At 49.7% G+C, this 16,640-nt stretch overlaps 3 protein-coding genes across 3 annotated transcripts; all 3 read left to right on the plus strand.

Annotated features, from left to right (window-relative positions):
* The first annotated feature begins 269 nt into the window (after positions 1-269).
* On the plus strand, positions 270-4,037 carry DFJ58DRAFT_789713 (glycoside hydrolase family 3 protein). The gene is made up of 18 exons (XM_041390236.1): positions 270-337; positions 388-824; positions 890-1,008; positions 1,061-1,177; positions 1,242-1,312; positions 1,365-1,598; positions 1,645-1,769; positions 1,823-1,903; positions 1,961-2,019; positions 2,069-2,242; positions 2,280-2,494; positions 2,549-2,576; positions 2,634-2,777; positions 2,837-3,010; positions 3,064-3,276; positions 3,328-3,503; positions 3,558-3,624; positions 3,680-4,037. The coding sequence occupies exons 2-18, from the start codon at positions 605-607 to the stop codon at positions 3,920-3,922; spliced, it is 2,460 nt and encodes an 819-aa protein (XP_041243584.1). The 5' UTR covers positions 270-337; positions 388-604; the 3' UTR covers positions 3,923-4,037.
* A 171-nt stretch (positions 4,038-4,208) lies between these two features.
* Positions 4,209-6,453, plus strand: DFJ58DRAFT_660918 (riboflavin synthase domain-like protein; the record flags this gene model as incomplete). Its single annotated transcript, XM_041382178.1, has 10 exons — positions 4,209-4,391; positions 4,440-4,714; positions 4,763-5,038; positions 5,088-5,215; positions 5,262-5,434; positions 5,481-5,630; positions 5,688-5,796; positions 5,844-5,987; positions 6,035-6,257; positions 6,309-6,453. The coding sequence occupies 10 exons, from the start codon at positions 4,209-4,211 to the stop codon at positions 6,451-6,453; spliced, it is 1,806 nt and encodes a 601-aa protein (XP_041243585.1).
* A 336-nt stretch (positions 6,454-6,789) lies between these two features.
* Positions 6,790-16,300, plus strand: DFJ58DRAFT_883919 (uncharacterized protein; the record flags this gene model as incomplete). The annotated part of the gene is made up of 11 exons (XM_041394600.1): positions 6,790-7,087; positions 7,139-9,057; positions 9,128-9,598; positions 9,684-10,187; positions 10,242-10,316; positions 10,379-11,357; positions 11,419-11,621; positions 11,670-13,037; positions 13,090-14,998; positions 15,051-15,093; positions 15,158-16,300. 11 exons carry the CDS (start codon positions 6,790-6,792, stop codon positions 16,278-16,280), a joined length of 8,892 nt encoding a protein of 2,963 aa, XP_041243586.1. The 3' UTR covers positions 16,281-16,300.
* Positions 16,301-16,640: the final 340 nt, after the last annotated feature.

A 16,640-nucleotide genomic window follows, 5' to 3' on the forward strand; every position in this document is an offset into this window, starting at 1 on the left:
GGCAGAATGATGTGCTGTTCGCGACTCTGCAATCAGATCGGGGTAGGTGATTGAAGGACACATATAGTACGATGGCGCAGACTCAGTTCCACAGAGCATGGTTTTGTTTAGAGGCTGGTCAACCGACCGTTTCACACAATTCAGTGGGAAATGGACATAAAGAATCAGCAGGACATGATTACGGATCAGAGCACGCATGATGCGTGGTGTTTCAACGGCGGTTGGAGTCATGTGTGGGGTACCTCTCCCATGAAAGGTTATACATAGCCCAAGAAACGCTGGAGGTTGTCGTAAATCAGCCATTAAAGTGAAGTATGAAAGTTTGAAAGATTATCTGGTGACCAAACGTTCGTCTGGTTTTACAGCGAATATCTAACAAATTTATAGACTTATGGGGAAAAGCGACTATTTTCCCCGGAATCTGGAGTAAAGCTTTTACGATTCCGACAAATTGCAATGTGAACGATGCGAACAACAGCACGGCGTTCATTGCGGACTGCGAGCTAATTTCGTCCATCAGGACCAGTCAGTTATAATCAGCAGTAACAATGCAGGTCAGTAGCGAATTCATCTGGATATCCCTTCCCCGTTTGGGTCCTCTAGGATGGCTCCAAGATCGCTTTCGTTCGTGCTGCTACTTGTGTCGTATGCGGTCGCGTCGAATTCCTCGGCCACGGTCTCTGCGTCTGCCAGTGCATTCAGCAGCAGTACTCCTGTCACGAGTAGTACAAGCTCAACGAGCAGCGCGAGCACGTCAACTAGTGGCGTCTCAGCGTCTGTGTCAACAACGTCCTCGATGACGTCCTATCTTGCCACTGAGACTGGTCCTTAACTTTACCCATGTCATACTACTCTTTCACTCCGTTTCCGACTCCAACGCTCGCGCCAGAGCCACCAGTTTTCCCTGCAACGGATCCTTTGTATCCCCCTCCTGTGAGCGCAGACCCAGTGATTGTGCCTGACTTTGCTCCGGCTTGGGCAGCCGCTTACACGAAGGCAACGTCTATGGTATGAAGAGTGAATGCGCTTGATAATGCAATCTTTCTGATTTTGCGTACAGATCTCCAACTTCACTATCGCGCAAAAAGTCAACATTACTACAGGCGTTGGCTGGGCCAATGGTCTCTGTGTCGGGAACACTCCTCCTGTTGGAAACTTCCCTGGGTTGTGTCTTCAAGTCAGTGAATCATAAAGTTTATTTTCGACGAGTGTTAAGTCTGTTGGCATATCTCCTACTCTAGGATTCGCCACTTGGAGTCCGGGATACTGACCTCGTCACTTCGTTCCCCGCTGGTATCACTACCGCATCCACGTAGGTCTTAGATGTGAAATTCTTTCACCTCGAATGATGTATTGTGATGTAGCTGGAATCGTGCTCTCATGCGCGCCAGGGGTCTTGCAATCGGTCAAGAGAACCGAATGAAGGGTGTCAATGTCGCTCTGGGACCCATGATGAATATGGGCCGCATCGCTCAAGGTGGACGCAACTGGGAGGGATTCGGCGCTGACCCATTCCTATCTGGCGAAACCGCTTATGAAACGATCCTGGGTCTACAAGCTGGTGGTGTCCAGGCCACCGCGAAGCACTACATCAACAAGTGCGATTCAAACGTGTCATTTTACTAGGCTAATCTTGTAATCCAGCGAACAAGAATGGAAGCGCACGCAGGAATCCTCCAATGTCGATGATCGTACCGAGCACGAAATTTACGCTCAACCTTTTATGCGCGCTGTAATGGCGGGTGTCTCATCGGTTATGTGCAGTTATAGTAAGTGTCTCCCGAAGTTGAATGGTCAGTGCCTCATACGACCAAACGTTCAGACTTGATCAATGACACTTATGCTTGCAACAACAACAAGACCCTCACCGACATGATGAAACGCGAGTTTGGCTTCCAAGGCTGTGAGTCAAACTCGATATTTCGGATCAATAGCCCCTGAGTTGTATGACCTTGTCCAGTCATCCAATCTGATTGGTCTGCGACGATGAACATCCTTTCTGCTGTCGCTGGTCTTGATGTAAGTGTTGTGTCGATTATGTCTCAGATCACTGATCTGATTTCATTAGATGACGATGCCTGGAGACATAACCTTCGATTCAGGGACTTCTTACTTTGGTCAGAATCTCACGGACTTGGTCATGAATGGCACTGTCTCTATGCAGCGGCTTGATGATATGGCGACGCGGATTATTGGTGCATGGTACTACTTGCATCAGGATGAAGATTACCCAAATGCCACTGTTTTCTGCGTTCGACCTCTACAACCCCATTAATCAGGAGGTCAATGCGCAAAGCGATCATTATCTAATTGTACGCGAGATTGGTGCCGCTGGTACAGTTCTTCTAAAGAATGAAGGCGCCCTCCCTCTGGACAAGCCGAAAAGCATCGTTTTAGTCGGCAGTGATGCTGCTCCACCAGTTTCGGGTCCCAACGAGTACACAGACCAGGGCGGCGATCCAAGTGGCATCCTTGCTATGGGCTGGGGTTCTGGGTAAGTGGCAGTCTTCGTGCGTTACAATATCTCTCAAGCACTTCTGCCTTTAAGTACCGACAACTTCACGTATCTCATCTCCGTGAGTATCTTGGCTTTTGTCCAATCGTTCTGTTTAACAATTGCCCCTGGCTTTCAGCCTTACGAAGCCATTCAAGCACGCGCCAGAGTGGATCAGACCAGTGTTTTCTGGAACTTTGATGACTGGGACCTCGCCAGCGCAGGCAACTCCGTCATTGGTATGGAAACCGCCATTGTTTTCGTCAACTCCGACTCGGGTGAAGTGGGTCGTCCAACCTTGATTTCGGTCCTCACGGCTTACTTGAACATAATGCTTCTTAGGGTTACATCACTGTCGATGGAAATGCGGGTGATAGGCAGAATCTGAGTGCATGGCATCAGGGTGACCAGCTCATTCTTGCTGTCGCTGCTCAAAACAACAACACTATCGTGGTCACCAACTCTGTTGGTCCTTTGATCATTGAACCTTGGGTCGAACACCCGAACGTTACTGCCGTGGGTGCTGCATCAGATAGCTCATACGCACCTGATAATATCCGGATATGCAGATTGTCTGGGCTAACCTTGGCGGCAACGAAGCTGGCAATGCCATCGCAGACATTCTTTACGGTGCCTGGAACCCATCTGGAAAACTACCGTACACCATTGCGAAGAGCCCCACGGACTATCCTGCCCAGCTCGTAACGGGTGGTACTGCAGCAGATATCCTGTCCATAAACTATACCGAGGGTCTCTTCATTGACTACCGCTGGTTCGATGCAGTAAGTACTACTGTGCTTTCCGCGGTTTCAGCCAGCATTGACCGTCCATAGCAAAACATCACACCTCGTTATGAGTTTGGCTTCGGATTGAGTTACACGACTTTCGAGTACTCTAACCTTGCCATCATGGCAATTAACCCCGCCGACTCCGCACAAATGGACCTGGTTCAGAACTGGGAAGACGGTGGTGCAACACCCATTGCTCAAGGGTCGACAACTGCTCTCTGGTCTGTACTTGAATATGATAATTTCATTGCATCAAACTAATCATTTACAACAAGGCTGCATATGCCAGCATACAAGGTTACCTTCAATGTGAAAAACACTGGTACTTTATACGGTGGCGAGGCACGTCCTTCCTCCCATCATCATTTTGCCCAAATCATTGACAATTGCCCTCCAGATTCCCCAATTATACATCCATCACCCACTGTCAGCCGGTGAACCGCCTTCGGTCCTCAAGGGCTTTACGAACGTGGAGGTCTCACCAGGGCAGACTACCTCCGTATCGATAACTCTGTCCCGCTACGATCTTTCTATTTGGGATGTTGTTCGCCAGGGGTGGGCAAAACCAGAAGGAACTATCACTTTCTCTGTTGGGGCAAGTAGCAGGGACTTTAGGCTGAGTGGGACCATTCCTTCATAGATTCTTAGGTCCTTGTATTGTAAACAATCTTGAAAGCTCTTTAGACATGGTAGATAGTGCACCGGTATGTGGTGCATCGTTGCAATCCTCAAATCATGATGCAACTCAGGCTTTATTGAGGTGTCGGAAATTCGGCCGGAGTCACGGGTCTTTCGGCTATTAGGTTATTTTCGCAAAGTTCAAACAGGCCTACAGTTATCTAGTCTCCTTGAAAGAAGGAAGACAACTGTTCCTTATTTCACAGCTATCTAATAATCTGCCTTCATGTTCATCAAACGTCCAACATATGTCTACACACGGTGATCATGGAACTACAGAAGATAATCAACATTCATCTGCGTCTCGCAAACTTTTGATTCTCTACGCGACGGAAACAGGTACAGCTCAAGAGACTGCTGATCGTATTGCGAGGGAATGTCGAAGAGTCCGTTTTCACTGCCGTGTGCAAGGCATGGATGCGTATCCACCAGTAGGCGGCTTCCCAATCGTTGTAACATGGTGTTCAGGTCCTGCATAGGAAACGTTGATTTCGGAACACTTGGTCATCTTCGTGGTTTCGACCACTGGCTGGGGCGCTGAACCCAGAGCCATGACTTCGTTATGGAACATGTTGCTGAGGTCTGATCTCCCAGATGACCTATTCGAAGACATGGATTTCTGCGTGTTCGGCCTTGGAGACACGGCCTATGAGAAATTCTGTTGGCCGGCAAAGAAGCTATCGAGAAGGATGCAGAGTTTGGGAGGTTATGAAATTTGCTCACGAGGAGAAGGAGATGAACAGCATCGCCTAGGGTGGGTATCCTTTGTTTTCCGTGTTTCATGTGGCTAATCAAAGTGCAGGGTAGATGGTGCATTAGATCCTTGGATCGAATGTCTCCTGGAAGTCCTCATACAGCTCTACCCACTACCGCACGAGCAAGATAACATTCCGGCTGGTCGACCACCACCTCGCGTGTCCTTTAGCAATTTGGGATCTGACACCTTTCCGAATCCAGATCCTCTAGACGAGGACACGAAGTTTCATACAGCTTCGGTGAAGTGTAACAGACGGATCACTGCGGAAGATTGGTTTCAGGACGTACGCCATTTTGAGTTCTCCTTCGAAGACGATATAAAGTACGGGTCTTTGTCTTTTGAATTCGCAGCTACTGATGGGGAATCTCAGATATAATCCTGGAGATGTTGCTGTGATTCATCCATCTGCAGCTGCATCAGAAGTCGACTCTTTCCTTGTCACCATGGGCTGGGCAAATGTTGCCGACGATTTTTTCACAGTGGAACATACAATGTTAGGTATGAACAAAACAGGACCCAGTAAACCCCATTTAATATTTCACAGATCAAACGTTGCCCGACCATCTACCGAAAATCGTTTCCCTTCGAATCCTATTCACACGTTATCTCGATTTCAATGCTGTGCCCCGCCGCTCTTTTTTCCGACTGCTGCGATATTTTGCTACCGACGAGCTCGAATGCGAAAAACTTGATGAATTTGTATCGATAGAAGGAGCGGTACGTCGGTTTCCTCGTTTTTCTTTCTTTTATTGAGGACGTGCAGGACGAATTGTATGATTATTGTCAACGCGTGAAACGCACGACTTGGGAAGTATTGTCCGAGTTCCGGTCTGCAAGGATACCGAGAGAGTATGTCTTCGACTTCTTTCCTCCACTCAGGCCAAGAGAATTCTCCATTGCTAGTTCCGTCGAGGTGAGCTCATGTCAAAATGCGTTCGCTGCAGCCTAATTCATCTCTGGGTTTCGTCAGCTCTATCCCCGTGAGATCCATCTCTGCGTTGCTATAGTGCGCTATCGCACAAAGTTGAAAATTCATCGGAAAGGCGTTTGTACTAGTTATCTATCAGGGCTTAAATTAGGTCCGCATGGCGTTCTAGCGCAGTCCCCGAACTCATATCATTTCCAGGAGATACCCTTCGTATCGGTCTTAGAAAGGGCTTCATTTCCCTTCCTACGGATCCAAACACACCAGTGGTGTGTGTGGGTCCAGGAACAGGCATTGCGCCTATGCGTGCCGTCATTGAGCAACGCATACACGAGGGATACACCAGTATGTTTGGCCGTCTTTGTATATCAGTTGATCTTTGATGACCCCAGATACTACCTTATACTTTGGTTGCCGTTCTGCACACAAGGATCAGCATTATCACTCGGAATGGGAATCTCATGCGGAACAACACAAACTCCGCTACCGCGTTGCGTGTTCTCGTGATGGACCAGAGGGTGTCAAACGGACGTATGTGCAAGATCTGATGAAGAAGGACGCACAGTATATTTGGACAATGCTGGGGCAGCAACGTGGCATCCTTATCATCTCAGGGTGAGTCTAGATTATATATAGCGCGTGGTGAATCCTAAGCTTCTATAATAGTTCCTCGAACAAAATGCCTACTGCTGTCCGTGAAGTTGTGCGAGGTGCAGTGGAGAAATTCGGAGGAAGGTCGAATGCCGAGGCTGTGGAGTATGTCGCTACGATGGAAAGGGAGGGAAGGTTGATTGAGGAATGTTGGAGCTGAGAATTTTCGAAACTAGTGAGCACCAAATCGTGAAGAAGTTGATGCACTTTGATAAACAGATTCCGCAATTAGCACACTTTCTGTTGGTTGCATCAAACCTTCAGGCTCAAAACTGAGCTGCGATCTTTGTTTGAGTCGTTCTTCAAGCGAATGCCCACGTACAGCCTTGACGATCATCCGATAGCAGGGCTCAGATCTCATATAGAAGTTCCGCGATTATGAATTACAGCCAGTGATGTTATAATTGGGATACCTAGTGACCATCGGGCGCAAGCGCTTAGGAGTACCTCAAAAGAGGTGGCTTTGCACCCCTCTCTTCTCTCTCAAAACTACAACATGTCCCAACACTCAAACCATCATCCAACAGACCAGTCTGGCTTGGAATACATCATCAATCATGTGTACTGCCCCCTCAAGTTGCCGCAAGGCAGTGACTATTCCCTCAAGAACGACCTGGCCTTAGCTCAGGCGGTTGTGGAAGCTGCTCTCGCCTTCAGCGAGCAGCTGCCGTCCGATAAGCAACTCCTTTGGATGAGCAGCTTGAAAATGCTTCAGAACCTTAAAGATTCGATTAGATTTAGTGCGATGTCTGCAAAGGAAGTCGAATCTCAAATCAGTGTCATGGACAATAAAGGTCCGTTATCATTCCATTTGTATATATTTTAAGCTGAGCATCAACTTGCAGATGTTCTTGTATACATGATTCGCGCACAAAACGCTGCGGTGGTCATGAGAAAACTCGAATCCGAGACCATATTCGAGTCATTTGAGGTCTCTCCTGACCCCACCGCAGTGATGGGCGCAAAGGGAAAGCTGATTTGTTCTTATCCTGGACCTGCTATCACAGTTCCAGATACGAACATTGATAATGCCACCTTTGCCGCCGAGCTCGCAAATTTTCTCGTTCACATGGATGAAGATGTCCTTGATGCGGCAGCGACCAGGACAAAGGCTAAATCCACTGTTCTCGAAGAGAGGGACACCACACATCCCAGATATATCACGGAACTCCTGACTGGTATACTGCGTGGCCTCGGGAGCATCGCTGATGTTCCTCGCATCCGCAAGCGCATCGGAGATGATGTGCTGTGGGACAGCGCGAAATTGCCATGGAGGCGGTCTTCACTTTGGCTTGTCATTCGCGTTGCCTTACAGACGACTCTGGAGCGCGGTGCTCTTGGACGAACGACGTATAAATCGTTCATGCTGTTCTTCATGGCGAGGCTTACGTCCATTGCCCTCGACCATGACTTTTCGAATGACATCTTACACTTCATGTCGGCAAAGATCGCACGCCGTCTTTTCAAGCTAAGATCCTCTGCATCTGCGGAGTTGTCGCAGATGGTCAGTAAGGTCACCGGTGATGTAAGGAGTGTCTTGGAGGAAAGATGGGGATCTGTTCAGAACGCGCAACGGGCCTCGCCTCATTGGGCTCCCGATACACTTCGAGTCTTGCAAGATACCCATCTTTCCTTGAACACGAGCAGAGAGTACATATGCCAAGCTTTGAAGAACCAGCATTCGTCCTCTCAAACAACCTCATTCAATCCCAGCCACCACACGCGCGGGACAATCGATAATTTCCTTGACGCCAAAGCTAGCTTCCTGGTGGCTGCTCATTCCGCAGAACCATCTCTTGCCCTTGTAGATTTCGAGACCGCGATTAGTTCAGGGATCGACGACTGGGTGGCGCGCGTTCCATTCCAGAGTACCGATTCCGCATGCATCTCGATCGAGGCGTGCGCCTCTGCGTATTCCTCGAGAGCGCTTACGGCTTATAAAGGAAACCCGGAGAATTTATCTATTATGCTTCTCACCCTTTTTGAGCTCTGGGTAGCCATGGATAAGATCGTTGTTGGACAAATTCCACTCCTGGCAGAATACTCCCCCGAAATCCCATTGAAACTTTGGGAGTGTCTTTTAATCCGCAAAGCTTCTGGCCTCGATCGTTTGAAGAAATTGCACGCCTACCTGAAAGCTCGTCATTGCCAGGCTTCTAGCCGTCTGTCGGCTTTCTCGTTCATCAACGATGACAAGTCGTTCGCGGCGCGATATTTTTCCCAGTCACCAGAGTTGCAGAGCTTAAAGGTTCGCATCGAGGCGGATGGTCAGAAACAGCGGGAGAAGAAGTTGATCGAGCTTCAAACCATCAACGGGAGGTACACTGATAAGGAGAAGCGCGCGGAAGACTTATCACACACATACCGCGTCTCCCCACGCGGCAAGCAAGTGCATGAGCCCCCCCGGAACTGTGCAAAGTGTCGCCTGGAAAAGGAAATGCGGGCGATGAATATTACGGTTCACGAGTGGCCACTACCAGCCGGTGAAAAGGAGGCGATCGCGGTGGTATTTGAACTAGGGTGCCCCATCGCGCTGGACATGTGGAGATCTACGACATTCTATGTCCTCGTTGATATCTGTACTCCACAGGAAGAAATCTCACACACTAGCGCCTTCATAACACTCCCAGATTATCATGCGTTGCAGCGTTATCGCCAGTGCCATCCAAGGCAGAGGCTGACCTTGGCATCGAATGCCAAACCATTCACCAAATGTCATTACAAGACCGTTCGCATTCCCACGGAGGATGTTGACAGCGTCTGTGTGAAGTAATGGGCTCGTATTCCAGCCTTTCGATACAGTCACGGCCACATGGGTCACCAATGTATTACAGCGCTGTGATTCTAGCAAGCCATGCACTTTCCTCCTTCCCAAGGGACCATATGATGGTTTGCAGCGGTATCTTGCAGGGACATCCCACCCGTCAAACGAGGTCATAGCCAATCAGGCAGATTGTCACGAGGATATGACTATACACGAATTCATCGCGTTCGGAGCCCTGCGGAGTGGACCACGTTTGCAATGGATGAACGTGCTACGTGAACTCCGTGCAAGGACGCTCAATTTTCGACGTGAGGAGGTCCATCTACTGTTGGCGCAAGCTGTTTCACAGGTCGGTCCATTTTCGTCCGACGACGGCCTTATTTGGCATGAGGAGTTGAACAGCGTTCCCTTCCTTGGTGCACTACTCGGAGAGCTGGAGGATTTGATGGCGAGTGTCGAAGGGAATTGGTTGGAAGCCGTCACGATCGACACTATCATCATGCTTGTGTACCACGTCTTGTCCTCGACTCAGGAAGAGAGTGTCAAAATTCGCGGATATTTTTTGCTTCGGAGGATACGAAATGCGACTTTTACGTTGCTGACGCAACTATCGGGGAAAATGCAAGCTAGCAACGAGGGAGACGGATTTACAAGGGCGCGTTCGGGAATTGGCAGTCACCTGTCGTAGCACTTTCGATATCGACGGAGACGCTTCACTACTCCTGACGTCGAACGACGACATCAAGATATTTGCATACTGTGCGGTCATGATTTATGACAACACTCCGAGCAATCTTCCACAGCATTCCAAGCTGTTGCTAGAGCGAGACAAGAGATGTTGTCACGCGTTAGAACCAGCTATTCGTCGATATGCAGAGCTTCACAGGGAGGGTCTTGATTGCACGATGACCAAGATTTGGGGCAGCTACAGACCAGGAACTCCTTGGAAGGCAATGACGGCTCCAAATTCTCGTTGGCTTGTGACTCAGACTGCGCCATCGCGTTCCCAATCACCACAGGACGTGCACTTCAACTTGATTAGTGGATGCTTGCTTGTTGACGGGAAGCAGCTGGGCAGGCTCCCTTCGATTATAGTGCAACATCCCACTTACCAATCGATTTTCGGCGATGTGAGTTTTTGGAAGTTGTAGCTTTGACGGTACACGCTCACCTATCAACTACAGCAAGTTCTGGACATTGTTCCAGCTGATATTCCTGGAATGGAATATGCGACACGCGGGAACCTCTGCGACCATCAGGTTGGTAGCCACTCCCGTTGTCATCACTCGGTAATTAATGATGTACTCGCTTGTTCCTGAAGATATCTTTCTCTCTCCGTGACTCGAACGACCTCATCATCCGTGCGAAGCATATCAAACACGACTCACCTATCCTCCAGCTCATTCCGAGCCACAAATTCGTGGATGACCTACCGACCACCTTGGTTGTGGGTCATACTCATTGGCTTAACCTGCGCACGAGCGAAATTGAGATTCGGGCAGCAGAGAATGTGTGGAAATCTTCGCCTGATAATTGGGTCTTGCGATTTGCTGTTTCAGGTTCCTCGACGGTGCAGAATTCTAGCGGTGCAACCCTCCTTGACATACGCAGCCAAACATGGGACATGATATCCAAGAGGCTGCGTCCTCTGGAGGATGCACGATTCATCATGGTCACATATAATAAAGCATCCGGCAGCACTCCCTCATTGAAGGTTGATCTGCCTCGATATTGCCTCGAGTTCTTCGTCGATGAGGATGGGGAATTGCAGTCCCGTAACATGCGCAACATGGTCGTTGATGCCAGTCAGTCTACTGGCACCATGATGGGATTAGTCAATCAACTCATCTTGCGCCCGAAGTTGCAAGTTGCGGATGAGCATCCGCGCACCGTCATCATCCCAGACGGTCGTGTCTTATACTCTGCGAATGGTCATCATGTCCGCGTCACTATCGCTCCTGAAGGTACTCGGGTGACATACCAGTTGTACAGGGTTGATACAGATCTACGCTGTCTCACTGGGAACGTGGGTCTGACAAGCAAGCTCTATCAGGCGCTCCTTCACGCTGTCACGAGCGGCTGTCTCCCTGATCCGCTTACGGGTCGAACGGGGACAGAGGAGGCGTTGCATCTCTTACATTCCGCAGCTTGCCGATCGTTTATGAGGCTTCGCTCTCGTGACACAGATCTTTTGCGCGAGATCAGTTCGCTGTCAACCAGGCGCGTCTGGTATCCCACTCATCTCCAGAAGATGCAGACAATTTCGTGGTCATGCCTTACGTCCCTTGCGCAACACCATGGTTTTCATCCAGCCGCAAAATCTATCATGGATTACGGCATGCAGCTCTGCGACTTTCTCAGAAGGGTCTGCAAACCTTCCGCTCGCCTATGAGCTTCCGCAATTCACCAACCACCTTCTTGAGCGCGCGTCAGTTCGTGCCTCGGCGATCTATCCTGATCAGTTCTCTCTTCCACTTCCGCTCGGTGACACAGACGTTATCCATACTTTACGTGATATTCCCGACAAAGTCGCGGAAGAGAGGGCATTTCGAACCGCCTTCATGGTGCATCAGTGGCCAAGCAGCCTTCCAGTGCAACAGGAATCTCCTTAGTTTGTTGACCAATTCGAGGGTGGCGAAGATGTCCAGGGCATTGGCGAACCGCTCAGTTTACAATACTCCAAAGACTGGCTTCAACCGACTTTTCCCGACGTCTTCCTTTCTGCGTACGACCGCTGTCGGAGTGCTACGAAGAAAGACAGATTCCAGTTGATGTTCACTCTGTCTTCGGTATCATACAGCTTGTTGGACGACCACGCCCTCGTCCCGACACTCTTAGCCTTCGCCACAATTCCCGAATTTCGCAGCCTGGATTGCCCCCCAGACTTCACCTCTTATGATCTCTCGGATGGTTTCATGCCGTCCGATGAGAGATTGAATAATATCATCAATTCGTGTACCAGAGATTATGAAACCAGCGAGGAGAGACAGCTAGCTGCAAGTCCCGAGGAAGATGAAGAGGTTTTGTGGAAGCGTCGTTATGCAGCTTTCAAAGAAAAGTGTCGCTCTCAAAAGCAAGTCATTCTCAGCAAAGTTCGGGATGCTTGGCCACGCGAAGATCCTCCATCACTTCATACTCTCCAAGTGGACTGCTATAATCTCAGTGAACTGTCAGGGAAACTTTCCCCAGTATTTCGCAGCTGTTGGCGAAACCGTTGTTTGAAGCAACACCTGGATGTCATACAGCGGACTCTCAAAAAATTCTACTCTCCCAATTCTCCGTCAGAAGGACCCTCACAATACAATCTCAATTCCCATCCTGAACTCTCAGATGTTGCTTCGCCATCCTCATCCATTGATGCCAAGTACCTTTTCGATCGAGATGCGTCTGTTATATGCGTGCATTGGTCTTCCCAAGTTCTTTACAATTTGAGTCGAAGAGATTTCATATCTCCAGACTCCGGAGTCACAGCGAGGTTGCAACAATTGATCAACAACTTTCGCGCCCGAGGAAGCGACAAATTTCGCCGCAAATATGCCGATGATCTGGATCAGAGCAGGTCAATTTACTACGACGAAAAGATGGTTGCCCTACCAGATTCTACGCCATACACGATGGAATTACTGCTTGAATACCATTCTCTCCAAAGCCGGCAATTCCAAGATTCACTCGCATCTATCTCACACGCCCTCTCTCCTGCCTCTGCTGCTGAAAGCACGTTATACAATGCTGGATTATGGCCCCGAGTTACACCAAATTTCCTCTTCACTCGCATGGCTTCTGCAGCAGGAAGTTCTTTTGGGAAGGCTTGGCGTGCTACTCTTGTCCAGCTGTCGCAGATACTTTTGCAGCTGCAACGCTCGCGAAGGCTATTGGTCTTTGCTGCTAACAAAAACTGGGTCGAGTTCTTCAAGGAGTTGGAGAGCGAAGATTGTGAGGGATTTGATCCGGAGCTATACCCTGACTGGCTTCTAATACAGGTATGCTATAAAGAAATCAATCACTAACGGTAACTGATAATGCCATCCTCAGATTGAAAGTCAGTTCTTGGCACGGCCAGTCCAGGTCAAGGTTGCGCTGGAGATGATGTCGCCATGCACAGGAGGAAATACTTCTCTGCAGCTGAACATGGGCGAAGGCAAATCCTACGTGATCGTTCCTCTCGCAGCAGCCGCACTTTCTGATGGCCACAGACTGGTGCGAGTAATCGTGCTGAAGTCGTTGTCTGCTCAGATGTTCCAGCTCCTGGTTGAACGACTAAGCGGCCTTGCACAGAGGCGCATTTTCTATATTCCATTCTCTCGCGCACTCTCTATCGACTCATCGAAGGTGCAAATGTATCGTGACCTGATGCAAGAATGCATGGATGCCAAGGGCATTTTGGTCGTGCAACCGGACCATATTCTGTCGTTCCAGTTAATGGCTATTGACCGTCACCTGTCCCCTCATACTGAAGCTGCCGAAGACATGCTGCGGACTCAGCTATGGCTCGACAATCACACACGCGACATCCTGGATGAAAGTGACGAAATTCTACACGTCCGGTACCAGCTGGTGTACACTGTGGGCCTCCAGAGGTCGCTTCAAGGCCATCCTGAAAGGTGGACGACGACACAACAAGTGTTGAGTCTGGTCGCAAAACACGCTGCTCGGCTCATGAGCCAATTTCGCTCGCGTTCAGAAGTGTCCACTCGTGAGCATGGAGGGTTCCCCTTCGTTCGCGTTCTGCACCCGACAGCAGGCGAAGCATTGGTCCAATGGATCGCAGAGGATATCATCAATGGTGCGCTTGAAAACATCAGTTTCGATCAAGCATCTCTCCACGTGAAAGAAGCTGTTTGCCGCTTTATTGCAACTGAGCATATATCCAACACTTGTGTCAGTGTAGTGGAAGATCGCTATAGAGACACTACCGTATGGCCCAGCCTTCTAGTCTTGCGAGGATTGTTGGCGTATGGTATCTTGGTGTACGCTATCAAAGAACGTCGCTGGCGCGTGGACTATGGCCTTGCCCCAAAACGAACTATGCTAGCCGTTCCATTTCGCGCTAAAGACATGCCCTCGCAGCGGGCAGAGTTTGGCCATCCGGACGTTGCTATCATCCTCACGTGCCTCTCTTACTATTATGGGGGCCTCACGCTCCACCAGCTGATGTTGTGCTTCGAGCTCCTGCTGAAGCAGGATAATCCTGCCCTCGAGTATGAATCCTGGGTGCTTGGACTTCAGTCCGTCCCAGAAAGTCTGCGCCACCTTAGCGGAATCAATACGGAATCCGCAGAGCAGCTCCGTGACCTTCAGCAACTGTTTGCATGCAACAAGGCAGTCATAGATTTCTACCTGTCCCGAGTAGTTTTCCCGAAGGAAGCGAAGGGATTCCCCAGAAAGCTCACCTGCTCCGGGTGGGATCTCGCTCAAGAGAAGAGACATCTCACAACTGGTTTTTCTGGTACCAACGACAATCGTTATTTGTTACCGAGCTCGATTGTCCAGCATGACCTTGATTACCAACGCAGCACGAATGCCCGAGTCCTTGCGTTCCTTCTGCGCCCGGAGAACAACTGCTACACATGCATACCCCCCAGCCAAAAGGTGTCACATTTCATCGATGCCCTTATCGCCCAAACCCCCGAGGTCCGCGTGCTCCTGGATGTGGGTGCACAGATGCTGGAATTGAAGAATCAGGAATTGGCCGAGACATGGCTTCGAGCCAAGCGCGACGCCCAAGCTGCAGTCTTTGTGAATGACGATGATGAGATTGTCGTTGTCAGTCGGGATGGGACGGTGGAGCCCCTTGTGTCGTCCCCCTTTGCCCAGCAGCTTGACCAGTGTGTGATATACCTGGATGACGCGCATACCAGAGGAACAGATGTCAAACTTCCTTCCGGCTTCCGAGCTGCTGTCACGCTTGGTCCGAAAGTCACGAAAGACCGCCTGACGCAAGGTTCGTGATCAGAGTTCCTGCATATAAGTTTCGACAATGACCAATGACACAGGATGCATGCGAATGCGGAAGCTGGGCAATGGACACTCAGTCATGTTCTTCGCTCCGACAGGAAGTTGACCGAAACATTCGTTCGGCGACTCACAAAACTGATACCAGCAATGTCGACGTGGCAGATATCCTGCACTGGGCGATGCTTGAAACCTGTCTTGACATTCAGATGCGTGCATTCCACTGGGTTCAACAGGGATCGGATTTCAACACACGGCATTCCGCATGGACTCAATTCTCGCGCGCCCCTACCACTTCGATTTCCACCCTGGAAACAGCGTGGTTGCAGCCAGAGGAGCGTTCATTAGAGGATATGTACGCACCACGCCGTCCTTCACAGGTATCGCACGTTTGCGATGCAGACATTCGAAGCAAATGTGAGGAACTCGGAGTTCAAATGGGACCTGAAAGGAGCATGGATGAGGAACAAGAAAGGGAGGTAGTCCACGAGATAGAGAAGGAACGTCAAGTTCACAGACCGCCCAAAGTAAGACCTGCGACTCAAGACCTGCATGCGGACGTTCGTCGATTTGTCCAGACCGGCCGAATTCCTACAGGGTCCCCCGCATTCATTCCAGCGCTATCCAGCCTCGTCGACACTACTGCTGAATTTCATGAAGGCGATCAGTGGGCACACAATATTTTAGTCACCCGTGATTTCGCCCATACGGTGGAGACTTCCCTTATCATGGAGAAAGCAGATGAATACTTGCGACCTGTCAATTGGATGGTATCCAGTGACGTTGGAGTGCTGGTAGTCATGAGCCCGAACGAAGTGGATAGACTGCTGCCCGATATCCGGAACAGCAATGTAGTTCACTTGTGCGTCTATACTCCTCGCACCACAAACACGATGAAGGCATGCGATGATCTTCAGCTCTACCGTGTTCCTTCGACACCCCATCTGACACCACCGGAGCCGCTGATTTGCCAGCTCAACCTTTTTGCGGGCCAACTCTATTTCTCCAGTTACGAGATGTATCTCCACACTTGCAACTTCTTAGGACTCAACGCGCCGGATTTGGGGGACGAGGACTTGATAGTCGACAGTGATGGATTCATCAGGGAGAATCGCCCTTGGGCGAGAGCATCGTGCTCGTTCAAACGATCCCAGCTTCCTCCGCTCAAGGAGTTATTCGGAATGAGAAGGAAAGGCATGGGGTATCTGCCAACCCACCTTGGAAAGATGTTCAATGGCCGCATTCTGACTGAAAGAGATTTCCTCGACTGAGCTCCGTGTCTGTTTAACGTATGTTTTAGCGCCTTTCTACCAGGGACCTGACTGACTGCAGTTCTGATCAACAGGTGATTGTGTCAACACTAGCCTTCATCATGATGTAATTTGCGACGTTCTTCGTGAATGTATTTGTATGCGAATCTGAAATGCTATAGTTTGTTGCTTGAGTAGACATCAAATACTTCCACGTAAATCAGATAAAGGAGGTTCATCCACCGAGCGTTCATTCAGCCGCGCAGTCAGTTGAAGGCAGATATGTATACCTGAAGCATTATTCAAGAGGTTGTATCTTCGTTTATAATCGATCAATCATAACCCGTACAATATGTGTCACAGCCAATACCAGCGATCTCC

Source organism: Suillus subalutaceus, assembly GCF_016647625.1.
Source record: "Suillus subalutaceus strain FC151 chromosome Unknown DFJ58scaffold_57, whole genome shotgun sequence".
Taxonomy (NCBI): domain Eukaryota; kingdom Fungi; phylum Basidiomycota; class Agaricomycetes; order Boletales; family Suillaceae; genus Suillus; species Suillus subalutaceus.

Excerpts from the sequence above, each read along its gene's own strand:
- DFJ58DRAFT_789713 (XM_041390236.1), top strand. The coding sequence starts at position 605 with ATGGCTCCAAGATCGCTTTCGTTCGTGCTGCTACTTGTGTCGTATGCG. Across the intron at positions 1,178-1,241 it reads TCCCTGGGTTGTGTCTTCAA|GATTCGCCACTTGGAGTCCG; the intron begins GTCAGTGAATCA and ends CTCCTACTCTAG. Across the intron at positions 3,277-3,327 it reads ACTACCGCTGGTTCGATGCA|CAAAACATCACACCTCGTTA; the intron begins GTAAGTACTACT and ends GACCGTCCATAG.